The sequence below is a fragment of the Spermophilus citellus genome (genome assembly GCF_964194105.1).
Source record: "Spermophilus citellus genome assembly, chromosome: 8".
Lineage (NCBI taxonomy): Eukaryota > Metazoa > Chordata > Mammalia > Rodentia > Sciuridae > Spermophilus > Spermophilus citellus.
Genome location: NC_138189.1, coordinates 59,977,217 through 59,999,611, shown reverse-complemented (window position 1 = coordinate 59,999,611; position 22,395 = coordinate 59,977,217). Strand labels below are relative to the sequence as shown.

The 22,395-nt window shown below is 32.8% G+C and overlaps 1 protein-coding gene across 4 annotated transcripts in view; it reads right to left on the bottom strand.

Moving 5' to 3' along the window:
- The window catches only part of USO1 (USO1 vesicle transport factor), a 67,002-nt gene that overhangs the window by 25,405 nt on the left and 19,202 nt on the right, over positions 1 to 22,395 (bottom strand). For all 4 annotated transcript variants that reach the window (XM_081303240.1, XM_081303242.1, XM_081303241.1 and 1 more), the window contains exons 4-9: positions 20,210 to 20,286; positions 11,617 to 11,717; positions 10,712 to 10,814; positions 10,532 to 10,587; positions 7,138 to 7,258; positions 2,617 to 2,795 (exon numbers count right to left, since the gene is read on the bottom strand). In XM_081303240.1, coding sequence (XP_081159366.1) covers positions 2,617 to 2,795; positions 7,138 to 7,258; positions 10,532 to 10,587; positions 10,712 to 10,814; positions 11,617 to 11,717; positions 20,210 to 20,286 — 637 coding nt within the window. The remainder of the gene's footprint in view (positions 1 to 2,616; positions 2,796 to 7,137; positions 7,259 to 10,531; positions 10,588 to 10,711; positions 10,815 to 11,616; positions 11,718 to 20,209; positions 20,287 to 22,395) is intronic.

The following is a 22,395-nucleotide window of genomic DNA, read 5'->3' as shown; positions in this document are numbered from 1 at the left end:
CGATTCTTCAAAAACATAATCATGCCATTATTGCACCTAAGAAAATTAACAATAATTCTTTAGTATCTAATAGCAGCTGAGTATCTTTATTGATGATACAAATAAAGAAAAGTAATTATCAACTTCCAAGATGGCAGAGGAGGATGGCTGAAAAGGAATACTTGATGATAATAAGATAAAGAAGACCTAATAACATTCAAATATGTAAATTATTGTCACAAGGAACAGATTCCCATTATTTCTGAAAATAAGACTAGGGAAAAACTGTAGAAATTTGGTCAAGACAGATTTTAATTTAACATATGGATTAATAACTAATTTTTTTCAAAAGGTGTTTTCCCAAATTTTTATCTGAATAAAAGCCCCCAAGTATACCTACATTTCAAGAGTTCAAAGCTCCCTAGAAAACAAAGTGAGACTTAGTCTCTTAAAAAAGAAAATAAATAAAGTTCCAAAGTAGCTCAATTTTGTTTTTCAATGGCTTAGAATTAAATCATCATGATTATAACTTTGATGTTGAATAATTTCAATTAGGATGTATATATCCAAACAGGAGAACAATTATGCATTTTGATTTTGTGTATAACAGCTTGAAACATAAGCAACTCCAAATAAAGCTACTTAGAAAGAATACTCTAACAAAATAACGCGTGGCCTGTGAAGTCATGAATGAATCAACTACTCAATCTTTGAGGTGAAGAACTTATTAAAATAAAGTAATCTCAGTTCCTCTGCTCAGAAGTTTACAGTCTGCACTGGTAGAGAGGAAAGTTGTAGTAGGGTAGGCACAGTTAGCTTATTCACACTTTTTTTTTTTTTGAGACTACATTGCCCAGACAAGTCTTATACCCCTGGGCTCAAGTGATCCTTCATGTTAGCCTCCCAAGTACTGGCACTAAAGATGCACACCACTGCACCTGACCTAGCTTATTCACTTTTTGAAAACAATCAATCAAACAAACAAACCCCCAGAAAAACAACCAACTCATTATATAACTAGAATAATGTATTTTTTCTATTTAATGATGCACTCTTCATTCAAAAAATTTTGGTAAAACAGTACTTTATTAAACTTTCTTCAAAATAATTCTTTACATAGCATTAAAATCATAAAACAGGAGCAGGCTCCTCCCACAGTGAGAAATTAAATTCTTACTGTTGGTCTGGAAATGTTTTTGCATACATATCATCAGATCCCTTCACTCACTCTGATCTCATTTTTGCAGTACTGGGGATTATACCTAGTGGCACTCTACCATTAAGCTACTTACCCTGACCTTTTTAATTCCACCCCCTCCAACACCACCTTAGGACAAGCTCCTGCTGAGTTGCTGAGGCTGCCCTTGAATTTGTGATCCTCCTGCCTTCACCTCCTTTGTAGCTGAGATTTCAGATGTGTGCCTGGCTTACATTATGAAAATTTCTTTGAATATTCTTCTTAAGAAAGCAGTATTTAACAAAGACTATAAAGTGACCCTCTTTATAAAACATAAAAATAATGAATTCTTGACACATGTAATACTGACATGTGAAGACAGAAATGATGAAGTCAGGAGTATAAATGTAATTGACTTTTTGACCATTTTTTCTGTTACAACACTTTTGTAACAGTTTTTAGACATATTCTAAATGGGGTAATGAGATAATTTTTAAACTAAACTAGGACACTTTTGAAGTGAAAGAGGGCATTATTAGTAATTACAAAAAAGAATCCTGTCCTGGTAAACGGGGGTGTATAGTCACCCTGATTATCAATCAGTGCTACGCAGGCAACTCTGAGGACATGGACTGATATTCAAACTCTCACTACAAGGAAGTGTACAATCTCATTTTGAGGTGTGTAACTTCCAAGATACTGGCATAATTCAGAGACATTCAAAGACCCATAAGAATCACTAGAGGAGAACATAAATTAGGAGGCTGGTACAAATTTAAGGATTTGGAGAAGGGGATTCAAAAAAGAAGTAAATAAATCTAAGAACTTGAAAACTTTCTTCACTATAGAAATCATTTGGGATCCTACTGTCCTCACTTTTACATCCATCCTAAGCATTTACCATGAAACTTAAATAAAATGACAAGGTGATTTGTCAATTTAATTTTTATTAATCTTAAAATTAACTTATAATCAATCTTTAGGCGGACATAATCATTCACATCTTAGCATCCAGTGCTTGGCTCTTAGTAAATATTTATTGAATTGATGTATAGGAAGTTAATATTCTGAATATTAAAGTTTACTATATTAGAGCCCTAATTAAAGAAAGCATATTTTAAAAATTCAGAAAAACAAAATTGAACCTATTATTTCCTAATGTAAAACCTATCAGGAAACTGTGTCTGTATTTGCTTTAAAATAATGCAGCAGAGCAAGAGAAGAACAAAAGAGGAACAAAAAAAAATGTGGGATGTTAATTATCAAAGTTGAATAATGGTTGGATTAGGGGAAGGGATTTCTGGCTCTGAATATAACTGCAAATTTTCCATATTAAAAAGTTTTAAAGCCCACCTGAAACCAACTGAATACCTTGGATCTACCAAATGCAAGTAATCTCCTTTTCTTTGAAATAATCTCTTAAAAACCTCCCATCACATTTATGTCTAAGGACAATATACCTGTAGCATTAGATGTAGATTGGTCACTTTCTGTGCAGACCAGCCAGAATTTTCATCTCCAACTTCAAACCAAGGTTTCATGCGCTGAATATATGAGCCTTCTTTAAAAAAATTTTGATTGGAATTGTTGTTTTTTAACAAGTTTTGGAGCAGAATCAAACAATCTTCAACTACTATACCTGGGGAGAAAATGTGAAATGGAAGTGTTAAGGCTGATAACATCTGAAGGAAAGTTCAATCTCCAAACATTTTCAAAAAGGTAAATCTCCATGCTTAGAATCTCCTCAGTATGGGAAGGCACACACCCTCTCTCTTGATGGCCACAGGCCACAATCCATGTGCTCTTTCTCAAATCTCATAATAATGTTTTGATTTCTATGTCCAACCATCCACTTACCATATTAACTCATACTTCTTATTCAAATCTAGGGTTAAACACCAAGACTCAAGGATCAGGTTAGCATCACCAGTTACATCCTCTTACAGTAGCTTGTTCTCATTAATACATGTCTGTCTTCTCCATTAGATTATAATTCACAAACACAGAAATTTGTGAATGCCGTGCTTACTTCTATATTGTTGGTAGAGACAAGACATCAGGTATATACATAGTAACTATTAAATATTTATTAAATTAATCAATCATACCTTATTTAATCTCTAAGAAGCATTTGACATTACTGTCTCTGTGTCTCTTCTTTAAAACCACCTTTTCTCTTGGTTTCTAAAACACTACTTTCACCTGTTTTCCCAATAGCTTTCTGGTTACTCCTCAGACTTTCTGTTTTTCATGGTTTCCATCCTTCATTGTTTGATCCTTTTCCCACTTCTCTGCTTTACAACATACTACTCTCTCTCAGGACAGTTTCATCTACAGTACAGTTTCACCTATCATCACAGTGAAAACTTTCCAACTGATCCCAACTTTACCAAATGCCAGATTAACCAATCATTCCCATTTTCTCCGTAAAGCATACTGACTGATGCCAGATGCTCACAACTGGTAGATTCCTCTATTTATACCCACACTTTTGCTCCTACTAGTTGAGCTCCACATTTACAACATCAATTACTTCTTAAAACATACTTTTAAAATGTTTTACAGAAAAACTGAGTGATAATGAAGTTTCCATATGTTCTCCACTTTCTAATTTCTCCTATTATTATTGTTTTTACAGAGAGAGAGAGAGAATTTTAATATTTATTTTTTAGTTTTCGGCAGACACAACATCTATGTATGTGGTGCTGAAGATCGAAACCGGGCCGCATGCATGCCAGGCGCTCGAGCGCACTACCACTTGAGCCACATCCCCAGCCCCTAATTTCTCCTATTATTAACATTTTGTATTAGTGTGGTACATAACTATATAACCCAAAAATGTTAATTATGCAAGTATATTTACACAAATATAAATAATAAACACTTATATATTATATAGTGTAAAATATATGTATATTTATATATTTGTAATGGGGATTAAATCCAGGGTTACTTTACCAGAGTTATACTCCTAGACTTTCTTATTTATTTATTTTGAGTTGGGCTTGCCAAATCATTGAGGCTGGCCTTGAATGTTCAATTCTCCTACTTCAGTCTTTTTATATTTTATTTTGTGACAGTGTCTCACTAAGTTGCCCAGGCTGGTCTGGAATTTGCCATCCTCCTGCCTCATTCTCTCAAGTAGCTGGGACTATAGGTATGTGCCACTGCTCCTGGCTATGTTTAGCTTTTTAAGAAACTGATAATCTTTCAAAGTGCTTGTACCATTTCGCATTCCTACTAGCAATGAGTTTCTATTTGTCCACATCCTCACCAGCATTTGATGTTGTCAGTGTCTTGGATTTTGTGTAGTGATCTTATGGTTTTAATTTGTAGTTCCCTCATGTGTATGATGTTGAGTATCTATTGACATGCTTACTTGCCATCTTCTTTTGTGTGAAGTCATTCAAATCTTTTACCCATTTTTACACTGTCTTGTTTTCTTATTGTTAAGTTTTTTAAATTCTTGGTATATTTTGGATATGCATCCCAGTTCATGGGCTTTCTTTCCATTCTGTCAACAGTGTCTTTTGCAGAGCACAAATTTTCAATTTTAATAAAATCCCATTAGTCAATTTTTTTCATTCAAGAATCATGCTTTTGGCATTTTACCTAAGAGTTAATTGTTTTTTGTTCATGAATTTACAATGATATTTACACTGGTTATTAATTAAATATTATGTAAACTGCCAAAATATAAATGTGAAAACAGGTATTTTTATGAAAACTAAATTTAAGTCTTTGGCAAAGCTCAATGAAAGGAAGTCATTAAAAACATCTCCTTGGTTAAGTATAGATAATGATTCTGAAAGACAAGGAAAAAAACTGTAAAAATGGAAAAATTCTGTATTCCACTTTAAAAAAAAAACAAATACAAATATAGGTGTGATGTAGACGATGAAAACTAATTAGCAGACTCATATTCAGAAAAAAATCCTAGTCCTAAGATTAATACATAAATATATTTTTTTATATATAACATATATTTATATATATTTTATATTTTTTTATCTTATTACATTTAACATAAAGTGTTTAAGGTATATATTTTTTTAAAATTTTTTTTTAATATTTATTTTTCATTTATCGGCGGACACAACATCTTTGTTTGTATGTGGTGCTGAGGATCGAACCCGGGCCACACGCATGCCAGACGGGCGCGCTACCGCTTGAGCCACAGCCCCAGCCCCTAAGGTATATATTTTAAGTACTTTTTTTTTTTTCAAAGGACCAACAATATGTTTTATTTGCTATGTCAACATAGCCACACAATATTTTAAGTACTTCTTAAGAATCTCCGATTTAACCACTCCCAATCTGTCTAGAGTAGTGGCTACCTTACTTCATATTACTGGATCCTCACCTTATAAGGAGGAATCACTCTATCTACCTCTTATATAGGACCACACATCTCCATTAAATAAAGTCTGCATTTAGGACAATCTGATGGCTCTGGAGGAAAAAAGTATGTCAAAACCCTCACTACAAAGGGCAGTCCTTTCTTCAGGTGTACATGTAGTAAATACTAGAGCCTTGATGGCCACTGTTAGTTACAAGAGCCTCTGGAACTTGTCTTAGTAACCATGACAACTAGCTAATTCTACTTTGCCTTAAAATACCATTTTCTTCAATAATTTCCAAAAACATATTTGTTGGGTCATCTATACTCTACCATTTTTTATCATTGCATTCCCTTTACCACATTTAATTTCTTTCAAAAACTTTTATGGTCTCAATAATATCAAATACAGCTGTACCCTCAATTACTTCTTGTAGTAATTTTCTTTTACAAATCTGCTTTACCCTATAATATTCTTAAGTAAAAGGCAATTCATGCTCAATTGTATGCACCTAAGAGTTGGGATGCCAAATCTCTGATCCTCCCAATCCAGTATACTTTTTAGAGATCATAGTTCCTCTACCCTTTTACAAAAAAAATCCTGTTCATTTAAGGTTCAGAATACCTGACTATACCATCTTTCCTTTTTTGCTATTATTGTTGGCTTACCACCCCTCACTGTAGTTATTAACAAATTTCTGGTCACTACTCTTTGTTCATTGAAAATACCACTGGCATGTTGCTCAAAGTTTTCTTTTTCTTAGTTGTACTATCATTCTTGATAGCTTTATAGTAAAAAATAACCAACTAATGTTGCCTCTTTTGTGGCTTCACCTTCAATGACATTTCTTACTCTCTTACTAAAACCTCCTATCTTTCTGGTTCGAATATTCTCAGTTTATCTATTTTAGGGCTCCCCTAAAACTTTCAACTTATCAACCAGACATCTTCCTTTCTTTTTGGAAACCCCATTCTGTCTTTCTTCCTTATCCAGCTTAGATTATATAGATCCTCATTTCTTCCACTTCATAGGTAATATGCTAAATTCTGTTTCACTGTCTTCATAAAACCTTCCTGGAAAAGAACTAAGCCCTTGACTTTTTTCTACATCTGCATCTAGGCAGCTGAATACTGCTGGGAGGAAGAGCATATAATCAAGCATGTACACCACCATAAAATCCTGGTGAACAACCCTGATGGGGCTGTATCCACTACTGTGAGTCTTACTAATTACTGTAGTCAACTAGCTCTCCTATCCTTCAAAAAATGATTTCTAACCTTCTCAATTAAATCTCAACCATGTTCTCCATTGCTCTCATCAAGAGTCTGCCTTGAACTCAACCTCCTGTCAACAGATCTGTAAAAGGACCTGCACCTTCACCTATACTTTCAGAAAGACAGGGAAAATGTGGCCCAGCATTATCTGAAGAGATGGAGCTAAGACTTCCCAGAAATCATGAAAAATACCAAGATAGATCATAGAAGCCTAACAGGATAAAGAAAAAGAAATCTATACTCATTCAGTATGTCAGAATAAAAGAGGATCAAGAATGAGCTCCCATTTCTCAAACTGTATTCCCTAGAAATTAAGAATTTAGTGAGTACTAAAGGAATCTCTTCAAATAATCTCTTCATACTATACCTCCATCACTGTTCCCCTCCTCTGTAATAATGTCCAGTAGCCTCTCGAAAGCATTTTCAAAAGCAACAATTTTCTGAATTGCTCCATTGCTTCTTGTTAATGCCTGTAGTAGTAAGACACCCTTATGGAGAAAAAAGGATAATGTTCAGTGAACTACAATATTTACTAGACATTTTAAAATCAATGGCAGGAATTTCACAAGTTCTACTCCTTCACTTTACATATAGGGAAAATAAAGGCAAAGAAGTATTGTAATTTTTCTAAGTTTACAAAACTCAAAGGGACTTACCAGGTCTAACAATCCCTAATTTAGTTCATATATATATATATATATATATATATATATATATATATATATGTATATTTTTTTATATATATATACACACACATACATATACACGTGCCTGTGTGTGAGTGCACACCCCCCCCCATATTTATCAATCACTATAGTTTTCATCGTGGCTTAAGTGAGTTGGACATAATTATCTTCTCATGAATGCTGCTATACATGCTTATATACATGCTAGAAAGACCACCACATTCTAGTAGAGAAAGTGCACAAATTCTTTTAAATATCTGGCCTCGAAATTCCTAAAACTTGATTCTAAGTCAACAGAAAAAAGAATGATAAAACTCATGTATCATGAATGTCGTGTCCAGCACAAGACAGTTCATGATAGTCTTTGCCTTTGCCTTTTAATTTTTCTTAGCTTCTGTTATTAGTTTATATAGTTTGCCACTACTTTATTATTCTACAAAAACTCGACTTCCCTACTTATTACCCACTTGTGCTTATTTCAGAATCAAATAAGAAGTACTTATGAGCCCGTAAGTATCCATGACAGTCAAGGGGATAGCAAATATTTAATGAAAAAACTTTCAGATGCTACTTCAAAAGAATAGCAAAGATACTTCAAAAGTCCCACAGAAGCATATAAGCTGTTAGCTGTCAGTTGGAGAAAAATGCCCATGGCCTTATTGGGCTTATTCCATCATTTTACTGTCAAGTTTCAACACAAAGATGAGAGAGAAAGGAAAAAGTGGTTATTTTTACACATCAAATTCTTGAGTTTAATGCTGACAACTTGAGTTTAACTGCTGACAAAGAGAAGAAAAAATACAGTAGAAAAAACCATTGAGGTTCTGAGATTGATAAAGTGGGTTTAGAAACTGATTGTGCAAATTAAAGCAAATTACATAAATTCAGAGTTTCCGTATAAAACAGGACAATAGACTATTACAGGATTTTAAAATAAAGACTGAGGAGGTAAAATAGTTTCTATAGAACCTACTATATTTTAAATTTTCAAAACATGTTAGTTTCTTTTCCTCTTGAATAGGGTTTATTGAGACTAAAGAAAATAAAGCTGTAAAACACATAAAAACCAAGAATCCAGACATTGTTTTTTTTTTTTTTTTTAAAGAGAGAGTGAGAGAGGAGAGAGAGAGAGAGAGAGAGAGAGAATTTTTTTAATATTTATTTTTTAGTTCTCGGCGGACACAACATCTTTGTTGGTATGTGGTGCTGAGGATCGAACCCGGGCCCCACGCATGCCAGGCGAGCGCGCTACTGCTTGAGCCACATCCCCAGCCCCAGAATCCAGACATTGTAACAAAAATAAAACTTAATCCCTAATCATAAAATTAATAAAAAACAATATGTAGAGAAAATCATTTTATCTATCTCAAATAAAAATTGAGGACAAACGTTAGAAAAATAGATGGAGAGTTAAAGGAAAATAATAGATAATGCAGCTCTCAACAAATATATAGATACAGATAAAGATATATAGGTATATATCAGGATTGGGAATGTAGGCCACCAACAGAGGGCTTGTACATCATGTATGAGCCCCTGAATTCAGTCCCCCACACCACAAAAAGGCAATTTATGTCTGCAAAGGAAAATACATGATATTCAAGGAAAGGCACCTCAAATTCCTAATGGATGTGTGCTTATTTAAATAAGAGAATTCTTGACAAATAACTCTCAAATATTAAAGAATAAAAAAAATTTCTTACAAATAGAATTACTATAATTTTACCAATTATAATATTGCACCAACATACATATACAAAATTCTAAGTAAGTTTAAAAAAACATTGAGGGCTGGGGATGTGGCTCAAGCGGTAGCGCGCTCGCCTGGTATGCGTGCGGCCCGAGTTCGATCCTCAGCACCACATACCAACAAAGATGTTGTGTCCGCCGAGAACTAAAAAATAAATATTAAAAATTCTCTCTCTCTCTCTCTCCTCTCTCACTCTCTCTTTAAAAAAAAAAATTGAATATATGGGCTAGAAGTCAAGAGTTTTGTTTCTACTTTGTCTCTAACCAGACATTATGAAGTTAAGAGCAATCCAAATGATAGTCACTAGAATTTAGGAAGAACAGGGTCAGGAAAAACAAATATAAAAATGAATGAGATATGGCTAACAAATAAAAAGTCCCTTAGTTTTTAAGGCTCTTGGGCTTCTGACTGCAAATATGGAGACTGAATTTAAAAAGCTTTTTTCAATTGCTAGCTGAAGTATTATAGTTTTGTGTTTGTGTATGGGCATGGTGCTGGGGAGCAAACCCAGAACCACCTGCATGCTAGGCAATACCTCTACCACTGAGCTACACTCTTAGCCCTTTTTATTTTATTTGAGACAAGGCTCACTAAAATGCCTAGGTGGTACCCAAACTTGTGATTCTCCCACCTCAGCCTCCTGAGCAGCTGAGATTACAGGTGTGTACCACTATGCCCAGCTTATTTCAGAGTTTTCATCAAACTGTAGGTAACAACATAGAAAAAAGTTCAAGCATCAATAAAACATAGTCAAATTTAGGGCTAAAGGTTTAGCTTAGTGGTAGGGCACTTGCCTAATGTGAAGAACTGGGTTTGATCCCCAGCATAGCAAAGTGAGTACATAAATAATAATCAAATATTCAGACTTACATGTAAACATTAAAATAAACCAGAGCAACTCATGCTATACAGTTAAACAAATATTACCAGGGAAAATCCTTTAAAATTAAGGGAGGTTGAAGACAGCAAATGAAATGCTTTGCTAAGCTTACACAGTTAACATCTAGAAATGTTTCCTATATTTTTTAGGAGAAAAAAGAAATTCTGGGGGCAGAGTTCTGTGTGAAACACAACCTTTCAGAAGACAGTGGAAGAAATCCCAAACTTGCAGAGGGAATAAATTTGAATAGCAAAATGGTTTTTCTATTCCAAAATATTGGAGAGTAAGGAAACACAAATAATGTGGTCTTGTACATAAAGGTCTAAAAGATTGATCACTACCCCAATCTTCCAAATTCTTATACACCATAAGGGTAAAAAAAAGATTTTATTTGCAAGAGAGAAAAAAATCCTGTATATTCTTGGATTTTTTTCAAATAACTTACATCATTACGAATAACTTCCCTGGAATCTGCCAATAAGTCCATCAGTCTGGAAACACCTAGAATAGAGAACCATGAGAACGATATTGGCAGACTAAAACTATGAATAGTGATTCAATTTACAATTTGTTAGAACACCATTTCATTTTAAACAAAATTATATTGGGATGATAAATCACTTACCCATTGGACTGACTAAAATAATCTGCTGCACCTGGGGCCCTAGTTGTTTTAAAAGAGAAGTCAGAAGCTTCACACCAGGCCAACGGACATGGAAATCAAATTCCTGTAATACAAACATTTAAAATATTTAACATCTATAATTCACATTTTGAAGAAAAACATTTTCTTTCTGACTACTAGTGGTACCAGAAACTAAAGTTAAAAATGAAACTGTAGAAAACTTTTATAAAGAAATAGTGGGTGATGAAGCTCAGTGGTAGAACGCTTGTCTTGCATGTTCAGGGCTCTGCGTTCAATCCCCAGTACAAATAAAGAAAACAAATAAATAAGTAAATAAAAGTGAGAAATAAAAAGCAATAAAAAAAGTCAATGTAAATTGAATAAACTAACTAAAATGTTAGTGATGAAATAAAACAGTATTTGGTAAAAATAAATAGGATGCAAACAGTATTTTAATAGCTTATATATTTCTTGAAACATGCATATGGACTTCTTGCATGCATGCATGCATGCATGCAGAAGTATGACACAATAAATTTTTAAAGGTATACACATGTTGCTTCCTCAATAATACCCAACACGCAATAAAAAAAAACTTCTTAAGATGACAAAAATATGGGGCTGGGGATGTGCCTCAAGCGGTAGCGCGCTCGCCTGGCATGTGTGCGGCCCGGGTTCAATTCTCAGCACCACATACAAACAAAGATGGTGTGTCCGCCGAAAATAAAAAATAAATATTAAAAAAAAAAAAAGATGACAAAAATAGGGCTGGGGATGTGGCTCAAGTGGTAGCACACTCGCCTGGCATGTAAATAAAATAAAATAAAATAAAGATATTGTGTCCACCAAAAGCTAAAAAATATTTTAAAAGAAAGATGACAAAAATATCAAGGTTCCCTATTTACCTCCAATAAAGATAACAGGAGAGTGACATTTTCTTGCTGCTTAATGAAAATTTCTGTAAACTGGCTTCCCAAATCCTCACTCTGTCTTGTGGAATTTTCTTCTGTAATATTAAAAAATAAAGTACTTCAACATGACACTGTGTTAATTTAAAGTATCCTTTCATTAAAGAGTTAAGCAGAAACAATATTATTCCTGGTATTTAACAATTCTATACTGAAACAGTATGGCTGGTAGCAGTATCACAATTACAATGAAAAGCTTTATTCTCAAAATAACTTTCAATGCCATTTAAATTATTTAAATACATTTTATTCTTTAAATGTTTAAATATGATTATCTGAAGATATTTAAATATTTACATTTTCTCAAGATAGTAAGTTAAACTTCTATTATGGAAAGGGAACTGTTTTGGGGGTGATAAAAATATTCTATCTTGAATGTGGTAGTGGTTGCACTACTGAATTCTTTTGTCCAAACTCACAAGACAAACTTCAAAAACTAATTTTTATTATGTATAAATTATATCTCAAAATCCCCTCAAAATATTATTGATATACAGTCCTTGATGACTGTTACTATTTTGAATAATTTGATTATAAAATTAAACCAATCATCTGCAGATTCTTTAGTTCCTTTTCCACACATAAAACTAATTTGGCAATAAAGTCAGAATTTAACATTTCATTTCTCATTTATTCTTTAAAAGATTTTCTATCTGTCCTTATTGTTTAAAGGCTTAAAAGTCTTTATTATTTAAATGTTCTTTAATTTTAAAAAAAGCGAAGGATCACTAAAACTGGAAGCAACAACTATCAAAAGCAAATAGTCACTTAAGATCTACCTACATTATAAAGTCCATTTAGAGATGGTAAATATACTACTCCCCATTCCCTCACTCATGTCAGACACAGCTGATTGATCAGAGTCTCTATTAAACATCGGAATCTTTTTACACATATTGCTCCAGGCAGTGACTATAAGCCAGTGGAGCTGGCAGTAAAAATCAAACCTGTTTACATTTTACTATTCCTCAGAATTTTTTTTGGATGTGACATTTTAAAATTAAAATAGTATAGAAACGGGAAAAAAACAGCAGATGACAGAAAAAAAAAAAACAATCAACAGTGATAGTGATAATCCCATCTAATTATTTATAGAGTAAAAAGAGACCAAAAAAGAGAAAAAAGTTTTTTCAAGTTTGATTAAGTACCATGTATAGTAGGCTAATTCTTCAGAAACTCTAAAAATGTTTCTCTTAATCATCCCTTGTATCTATAAAATAATTCACTGTTTCTAAGCCTTAAAACTGCTCTTAAGCAGAAAATACTTTAGTTTTTCTGAGCATAGACTGTTAGGGAGGCAAGGGAACAGGGTAACAGATCAGGAGGCAAGAAGCTTGGGAAGAGGTGAAAGTAGTTATTAGGAGTCATAATCGTTATGAAAATAGAGGGAACAGGATTTGCTGACATACTGCATAGAAGGATAGATGGGAGAAGAGGGAGGAAAGGTGATTCCAAAGGTTTTGGCCTAAAAAAATGTAGTTGCTATCTTCTGAGCTGAAAAACACTGTGAGAGAAGCAGGTTAGGAGCACAGAAAGAATCCCAAAGTTAGTTTTCAACATGCTAAGTTTGAGATAGCTCACAAAAATCCAAATGGATATATCAAGTAAGTAGTTGGATAAATGTAAAAATAAATGTCAGTGGAGAGAACTGCATTGGACACACATATTAGAATGGCAACCAATGGATAAATGATATTTAAAGTCACAAGATTTGGGTGACAAAGGGCTTCTACAAAAAACATATCTAACACCACACTTAATGGTGAAAGATGGTATGTTTTCCCCTTAAGCAAAGGAAGAGGCAACAATGTGCTTTCTTCGAAATTCTAGTCAAGACTGTCCTGAAAATCCTAGCCAGTGCCATAAGGCAGGAAAAAGAAATAAAAGGCATACAGAATAGAAAAAGAAGTGAAACTGTCTTATGTGTAGGTGACATGCTTGTCTATGCACAGAATCTTATAAAATCTACAAAAAAAGAAATTAGAATTAATAAGTAAGCTTAGCAGAGTAAAGGAATAAAAGGTCACTATGCAAAATCAATTATAATTCTATACAACAGCAATGAACAACTAGAAATTGAAATTTAAAAACTGGACCAGCCAGCACCAAAAATAAATTTGGCATAAATGCTTATAACTTATACTGATATTGCGTAAAAACTCTAAAATGCTACTGAAGAAATTAAAGAAGAGCTAAATATATTGTGTTCTTATCTCTAGTATTTTTCAAAATGCAGGAAACACACATTAATAGGCATGATGAAAGCAAGCACCTGTAGGCAAGTATCTTTGGATAAAACAAAGTTGAACAGCCTTCTTCATTGTAGGCTTCTCAGTGCTTACTACCCTTGGGTAAATTCTGTGGTGCTTCAGAAGGAATTACTGCATATTATGTTTGTAATTAGGAATCCCTTTTAATTTAGAGCACTCTCTGAAATCTTTGGCTACACTTTGAGGAATGCAGGTCTAACAGCCGAAAAAGTTTAATTCAATGTTTGCACTGAGCACAAGCTAACAACCTTGCAAGAATACCTTTGATTTACTCTGTGGATGTATCATATAAAATATTATATCTTATCAGTTATATAATTAAGATCTAAATTTTGAATTTAAGTACTAAGATGTGGTCCTATTCCAAGGATCAATGGTGCTTTATAGTTTAAAACTGTCAAGTAGGCGGGGCGCAGCCATGCAGAGCTCAGAACTTCCTGGGAAGACGGCCGAGGAACCCTTGCTTCATAAAGAAAAGCAAATGAAAGATGCACAGCCTGAGGCAGGAGGAAGAAATCCTTGGAGTCTCCTGAGACCCCAAGTTCTCCTGCTTAAGAGAAGCTGGTAAACTGAAATCTAGCTCGCTGCATTGAGTGAAACTGGGAAACTAGTTTTCACATGGACGCTGTAATTTTGCGTCGCATTATAAAATGTGACTTAATTGAGTTGAGGGAAGGGGATGGTTTAATAGGCTTTGATGGCAGTTTTTCTTTCCTTCTTCAGCCAGACACAGAAGAGCAAACTATATTGCAGAAATGAATAAGACAGAATGGAGGATTTGAGAAAACTGGTTCAAGCAAAATTTGGCTGGCATCAGACAAAAGAACTTGACAAAAATCTGCCCCTCAGGTCTCTCTGCAGTCCTGCTTCCTTACTACTGGAATCCGAGCTAAAATTGATGGCCTGCATATACATATTTGTGTGTATAGATTTAAGGTGACTGGGAAAGTAGCTCAGTGGCAGAATGCTTGCTTAGCATGTACAAGACTCTGGGTTCGATCCCCAGCACTGCAAAAATATATGGAGAAGGAGATTTGAAGGAACTGTTGTGGGTTGACTTATCTCCTCCAAAAAGATGCCAGTGTGACCAAAGATCCTTTAGAGACATCAATCTACACATACTCAGTCCATTGGTCTTGAAATCTGCAGAATGTTCCAGGCGTTGAAGCATTGTTGCCCCTACTCTACCTAGTGGAAAATATTTGGGGAATTTATAAAGTTGCAAAAAAAAAAAAAAAAAAAAAAAAAAAAAAAACCACCATCAAACCATTCAGATAATCCATTGCTGAAAGGAATTTTATCACAAGTATGAATTACCCTGACTCCACCTGGAATTTTCATCTGATATTCCAGTGGCCTATGATAATGTCAGTCAGTTGGCATTTCTTAACAGCCACTGTGTACAGAGTGGATTTCTAAATTCTAAAAAGAAAAAAAAGTACTGATCAGGAGGGGCTTCCTTCTAATTGGGAAAAAAAAATCCATCACTCACAAAGACATAAAAATGAAATATTCAGAGTGTATTTATTTGTCATCTTACTTTTGCTCATTAATTTCATCCCCATAAACTAAGCTTTAGGTTAGGAGGCAGACTCCATGCCTTTATAGAATCTTCTATTCTCAGTCTAAACCCCTGCTACATTTGTCAGAGCTTCTTAGAAATTCAATCTCCACTTTATTCTTACAGAACCTGAATTTGTATTTGAACAAGGTGCCAAATCGCATGTATGTATATTACATTATTAAAAAAAAACTGATCTAAACTGTTAAAAAAATAAATAAAAATAAATAAAACTGTCAAGCATTAAGAAAGTGTTAGTGAAATACACTCTATTTCATTTAAGGCATTTTCATATGACAGCACTTTCAACTTTAACAGAGTCCCCCAAATTAGCTAAGCAATTAAGTTAATACACAGAGCTTTTGGTGTAGTGGTAAATCAAGCTAAAACTACTAAGCTACTATAATAATTACATATAAAACTTATAAACCAAAATTACAACCACTGGAAATTGTGTTTTTATTATATATACACACACACACACACACACATACATACACACATATACGTATGTGCTATGTACATACACACACACACACACACAGAGGTAGGAGTTAAGTAAACACTCTCTCATCTAGTATACTATATTGCAAATCCTAGAGCTGTTTATTTTTTACATGGTATAGTTTATATATTATACCTACTTATTATAACCTGTAAAAGTAAATGACCTTCTACTGTAAGACAAGTGAAAAACTAAAAATGAAATGTCCTTTGTTACTACAATGAAAATAAACTTGATAGAGATAAGCAAAATCAAAGACTACATTTTTAAGTCCTTATATCCCTCTGAACACTTTTAATTCAACACCTATAGATACATTTATTTATAGTTACACTTTTTTCCTGAAATGTAAACAATATTTTAAAATATAACTGGACTTTCATTCAGACCTCCACTTTATACCAAGTTCACAACCCATATTACAGAGAACAAAATTATAGATTCTCTATAAAAGTAATCCTATTCAGAGAGCAGGAATATGAAGTAATCTTCTTTTGCACTGTGGTCTATCAGTTAAACAAGTATACCTATGTTTTTAAATGGTTATCTGAACCTTCTATAAACCCGTTATGTAAATTATGCAACTTAATAAAGAATCTAGTCAGAAAAATAAAAAAATAAAATTGGCCACTACTTATTCAATTAGAAATCTACGAAATACTTAAAAAATGACAATAAGAAAATACCATTCTTCTCTTAACTGGATGATACTGTATAAATTACGTAGTCTCTAGGCTTTCATTTTCTCATTTTTAGAAAAGAGAAAAATAACACCAAGCCTCACAGACTGCTATGAGGATAGTGGGTTAGTGAACATGAAAGGACTCTGCAAATTTTAAAGCTCTTTATAAATATGAAAAACAATAATAGAAACAACAACTATTAGTCTGTACTCTCCAAAAAGGAAATGGCTTGAGAAGAGTCAAGGTACATTGCTCTGGGGGCTGGGGATGAGGCTCAAGCAGTAGCACACTCGCCTGGCATGCGTGTGGCTTGGGTTCGATCCTCAGCACCACATACAAAGATGTTGTGTCTGCCAAAAACTAAAAAATAAATATTAAAATTTTTTAAAAAAAGGTACATTGCTCTGGTGTTTTCTGATTTCTAACAAGGGATTCAAATGTTGCAAAAGGCAATGCCACATATAGTAAGTTAGTTTCTTTGTTGTTTCTCTGTTAGGTATAGGCAACTTTGTTATGTACCATTTTAAACCTATTTCATACAAGAATATTTCATTCTTCATTTTAAGAAGTATCTCAGAAAAATTAGTAAAATAAAACTTGGTTACTTTAATCATGAGGAAAAGTAAATAGAACTTGACATTCCACTAAAGTACAAATGAATTCTATGAATTAATGTAAAAAATGTCAGTAACTAGAGTATTATTGTGCATGCATTATTTTAAAGGGACAATATCAATATATAAATAGTCTCTAAACTGGAACACCTTCCAGTTCTTATTAAATATAGATAAATATGTATACATAGATACATATATATATATATATATTCAAATATTATTTTTAAATAAACTGTCTAAAATTTTTTTGGAAGTACAAACAAAATAATTTAGATAAATTGTCCTACAAGAGAAAAAGTTTTGATTTTATTTTAATTTTTTTAAATATTTATTTATTTATTAGTTATTGGCGGACACAACATCTTTGTTTGTATGTGGTGCTGGAGAATCGAACCCGGGCCGCACGCATGCCAGGCGAGCGCACTACCGCTTGAGCCACATCCCCAGCCCTTGATTTTATTTTTAAAAGCACTAGAACATTTGTGTGTGTGTGTGTGTGTGTTCTAAGAGAGTAAACACATTTAGTAGTGATAAGAATAACAGTTAACATAAGATTATCAAATATTCCTCTTCAATTAAGGAATTCTGACACAGTGAATCAAATCTCACTTTTTACCAGCTAGAAAAAACATAACTTGACAGTGTCCTTTTTTATTATTAAAAATTATGCCTAAAAGCATTATGCATATGTAAATGCAATCTATTACCTGCAAAATCATCTGGAAAAGTAGACAAAAATAAATAAAAGACAAGTAGGTAATAAAACAACTTTATAAAAGTGTAGTTGTATATATGTAAAATAGCTTAAAAAAGAAAATTAAGAGACTAATACTCATTTTAGTCAAATAGCTGAGACACCCTAAAAGATACAGCATTTGCTATATCTTTAGGATCATGAAACAGATTTATCACTAAATTAAGGTAACCCTCAAGGAAAAGAACTCTAAAATAGATTTATTATGTCAGCTAAGAATTACCTTTCAATGAAACAGTAAATAAAGTATCAAGAACTAAAGGATACATTTCTCAATATTTAGTTTCTAAAAATTGATTCAGATGAGTAAATTTTCAGAAGAAAAATCCTAGAAAAATTTATTCTACTACTGTTTATATAAAGAATTGTTTTTCCTCTTTTAGCCAAAGGATTTTTAGATGTTAAAAAAAAAAAAAAAAAAAAAACAGGCCAAATACAAAAAGGAAAACAGAAAAAGCAGGTATTAAACATGATTATATTCTAAGATTGTGACAAGGGAAACTACCTATCTACAAAATATTGTTACTATGCACTTTTTTCTTAAAAGAGAGAAATTATCCCCTGCACACTAAGAAGAAAAGCTACATTTCTAATATAAAATAACTAAGAAAAAATAAAAAGGAAAGCCTTCCTTTAGCATGTTTGAACACTTGTATTGCATTTCATTTTCTCTTCTTGGAATTGAGAGTATTCAACACAATTTCATTTTACATGTTCCTATTACTAGTATTCTATGAATTTTATATCTACATATATTTCTGCTCTACTTTCATTTTAATAAAATATGAACAAGATCAACATATATCTACATTTCTTTATGCTTTGTCTACTCAGAATTTTAACATCAATATTGATACTGAATATAAATATCATTTTATAATTCTAACCAAAGGGATAATATCAATACATAAGTGGTCTCTGAACTGATAATCTTCCAGTTCTTACTGAATATAGATAGGTAAACATGTATACATACATGTGTGTGTATATATACACTCAAATATTTTTAAATAAATTGTCTAAAATTTTATTGTCTAAAGTGTTATTTACTTTATAGAATTTTATTTTATAGAATAAAATATAGAGCATATAGAATATATAGAATAACAATATAGACTATATAGAATAAAATATAAATAATACTTTAGAACAAAACAACATATAGAACATATAGAATAAAACATATAGACAAAATATACAGACTTTCAGTCAAGTGTTTCACAAAGTGACAATAAAATTAACAACAGACTACCCTTAAGTATGCAAATATTCGAAACAAAAAAGGAAAAGAAGAATGTACCAAACAAATGTGTGGATTCAAACAGATTCATGGACTGGGGCTATAGCTCAGTGGCAGAGCGCTTGCCTAGCATGTGTGAGGCACTTCGTTCAATCCTTAGCACCACATAAAAATGAAACAAATGAAATAAAGGCATGCTGTTTGGGCTGGGGATGTGGCTCAAGCGGTAGCGCGCTCGCCTGGTGTGCGTGCGGCCCGGGTTCGATCCTCAGCACCACATACCAACAAAGATGTTGTGTCCGCCAAGAACTAAAAAATAAATATTAAAAAAATCTCTCTCTCTCTCTCTCCCTCTCTCCTCTCTCTTTAAAAAAAAAAAAAAAAAAAAAAAAAAGGCATGCTGTTTATCTACAACTACATATAAAATTTCACACCAACCAGACAATGTAAATGGAAAAAAGCTTTATAAACTTAATAAATCATGCTTTATAAACATAAGTAAAAAGTTTAAGAATTTATTATGAAAAAATCCTCTCATTTTGTAATGCTTATCATAATAACACATATATAAAATAGTTAATTTCCAGTCAATAGCCAAATGTGGTTTTTAACTCAAAATTGGCTAATCTGCACACTACCTAAAACCAAATACAAAGAGGAGAGAAATATCACTCAAGAAAAGATTTTATTCCATTTCCTCATAATTTCCCAAATCGCACACAAAACAATCATCCTAAAGACATTTGCAAGGGCTGAGCTTACTTATTTTGTGATTAAATAATAATAAGAAGAAAAATAAATAAATAAACTTGTAAAATAAACACCAATTTAAAATCTGCAAAATTGGTACAATCCAGTTAACTTTTGCATAAAAACACAGTAAAATAAGTGGGAACTTACCTACTTCTTCTTCTTCATCATTAGATATTATATTATATAATGTGTCCAAAGCATAACCTATTATTTCAGAATCCGAACTGAAAAAAAGAAATTATTATACACTGCTAGTTAGAGTGTAAACTGTTATGATCATTTTTAGACAGTTTTCAGCAAGACTAAAGGAAACATTCCACTTGTAAAAATATACTCTAATATTAAAAATATCAGTGTGCAAACTACAAAGAGTGTGCAAACAACTTAAATGTTCAATAACAAAAAATTACCATGGCGGGACTGGGGCTGTAGCTCAGTGGGAGATCACTTGCCTCACATGCGTGAGGCACTGGGTTCTAACCTCAGCACTACATGAAAATAAATAAAGATATTGTGTCCATCTACAACTTAAAAAAATATTTTAAAAAAAACTATGGCAAATCCATACACTTTAAGGTAGCAATGGAAGAACTGTATTTTCAAAGAATATTTAATGGCAAAGTAATTAAAACACACAGATACAATGCCAAGTGAAAAAAAATTAACCCAACAATTAACTAATAGAACAATCCCATTTAGTAACACACACACACACACATATACACACACCCCCATCTTTATATATTTCTAAAAAAATTATCAATTTGTAGCCAGAAATTGGGTGCATGACTATATTTGGGAGGCTAAGGAAAGAAGATTGCAAATTCAAGACTAGCCTGGGCAACTTATCAATAGTCTGTCTCAAAATAAAAAATAAAAAAGGGTTGAGAATATAGCCCAGTGGCAGAGTATCTCTGGGCTCAAATCCCTAGTACCAAAAATATAAAGAGATAAATAAATAAAAAATAAAGGTGTAAAATAAATCTAACTTCAAAAGCAACAAAATTAGCACAACTTGGTTAATTTTATGTATGTGTGGATAGCTACGTACCTCCGTATATCACATAGACATATAGATATGTAGTTGGACTACCTTCACCACACTTTATTCTCTTAAGAAAACAAAACAAAAAAAAAACCCTTAGGGTGACTATACAATTTATAAAATGAGGATGTATAACATTTTGTTGTGCTGACAGTCAAATTTTGAAATCATGTAGGATGATGACAGCATTTAGAGTAGTAGCAAGAGTGAAATACAGGTCCCCTCACCAAAAACAAAACAAAACAAAACAAAAACCTCACAACTATATGTAATGATGAAAGGATGAATGCGTTCCCTCTAAGATCAGGAATATGATAGCAATGTTCCAGTTTACCACCTCTATCTCTTACCATCTCTATCCAACAATGAAACGGAAGTTCAAGTTAGAATACTACACAAGAAAATGAAGTAAAAGGTACATAGATTGGAAAGGAAAAGTAAAACTATACCTATTCATTGATGACATATAAGATTGGAAAGGAAAAGTAAAATACACCTATTCATGGATGACATATTTTATACATAGAAAATCCTAAGGAATCCACTAAAAAATTGTTAGAACTAATAAATTCAGCAAAGTCACAAGACACAAGGAATATACAAAAATCCACTGAATAATCAGAAAATGAATTTAAGAAAATTGTGTGTAAATAACATCAAGAAGATTGGTACAAATAATAAAATATTTTGAAATAAACTTTACTAAAGATCATAAGACTCATGCACTGAAAAATGCAAAATAGTGTTGAAAAAAGTGTCCAAGAACTAAATAAATAAAACGATACCCTGTGTTCATAGATAGAAAAAGGCAATATTGTTAATACAGTAATAAACCGCAAATTGATATATAAATTCAACGCAACCCATCAAAACACTAGCTGCCATTTTTGCAGAAATTGACAAACTGATTATAAAAGGTCATATGGAAAGGTACTGTATTCAGAATAGCCAAAAAAAACAAAGATGGAGATCTTGGAAGAACTCTGTGGCCCAGGGTCAGGGGTGAGAGTCTCCAAGTAGGCATCATGAACAGATCTAAAGAAAACTGCATTTCAGGGTCCATTAATGTAAACCGAATAATTTGTAATTGTATTTATAAAACTCATTTGGAGATTGAGCCAGCACCTGGAATTCTTCCCAGCTTTACTTTGGGTTGTAATTTTAGCTCTCTTATATATCCTATATGCCTGCAGCCTGCTGTGTTACGGATGCTTATTTCAGAAGTAACTGACTTTGTATTTGAAGTTTCATACTCTCCCTAAATAAAGAGTGCTCATGAACTGGTAAT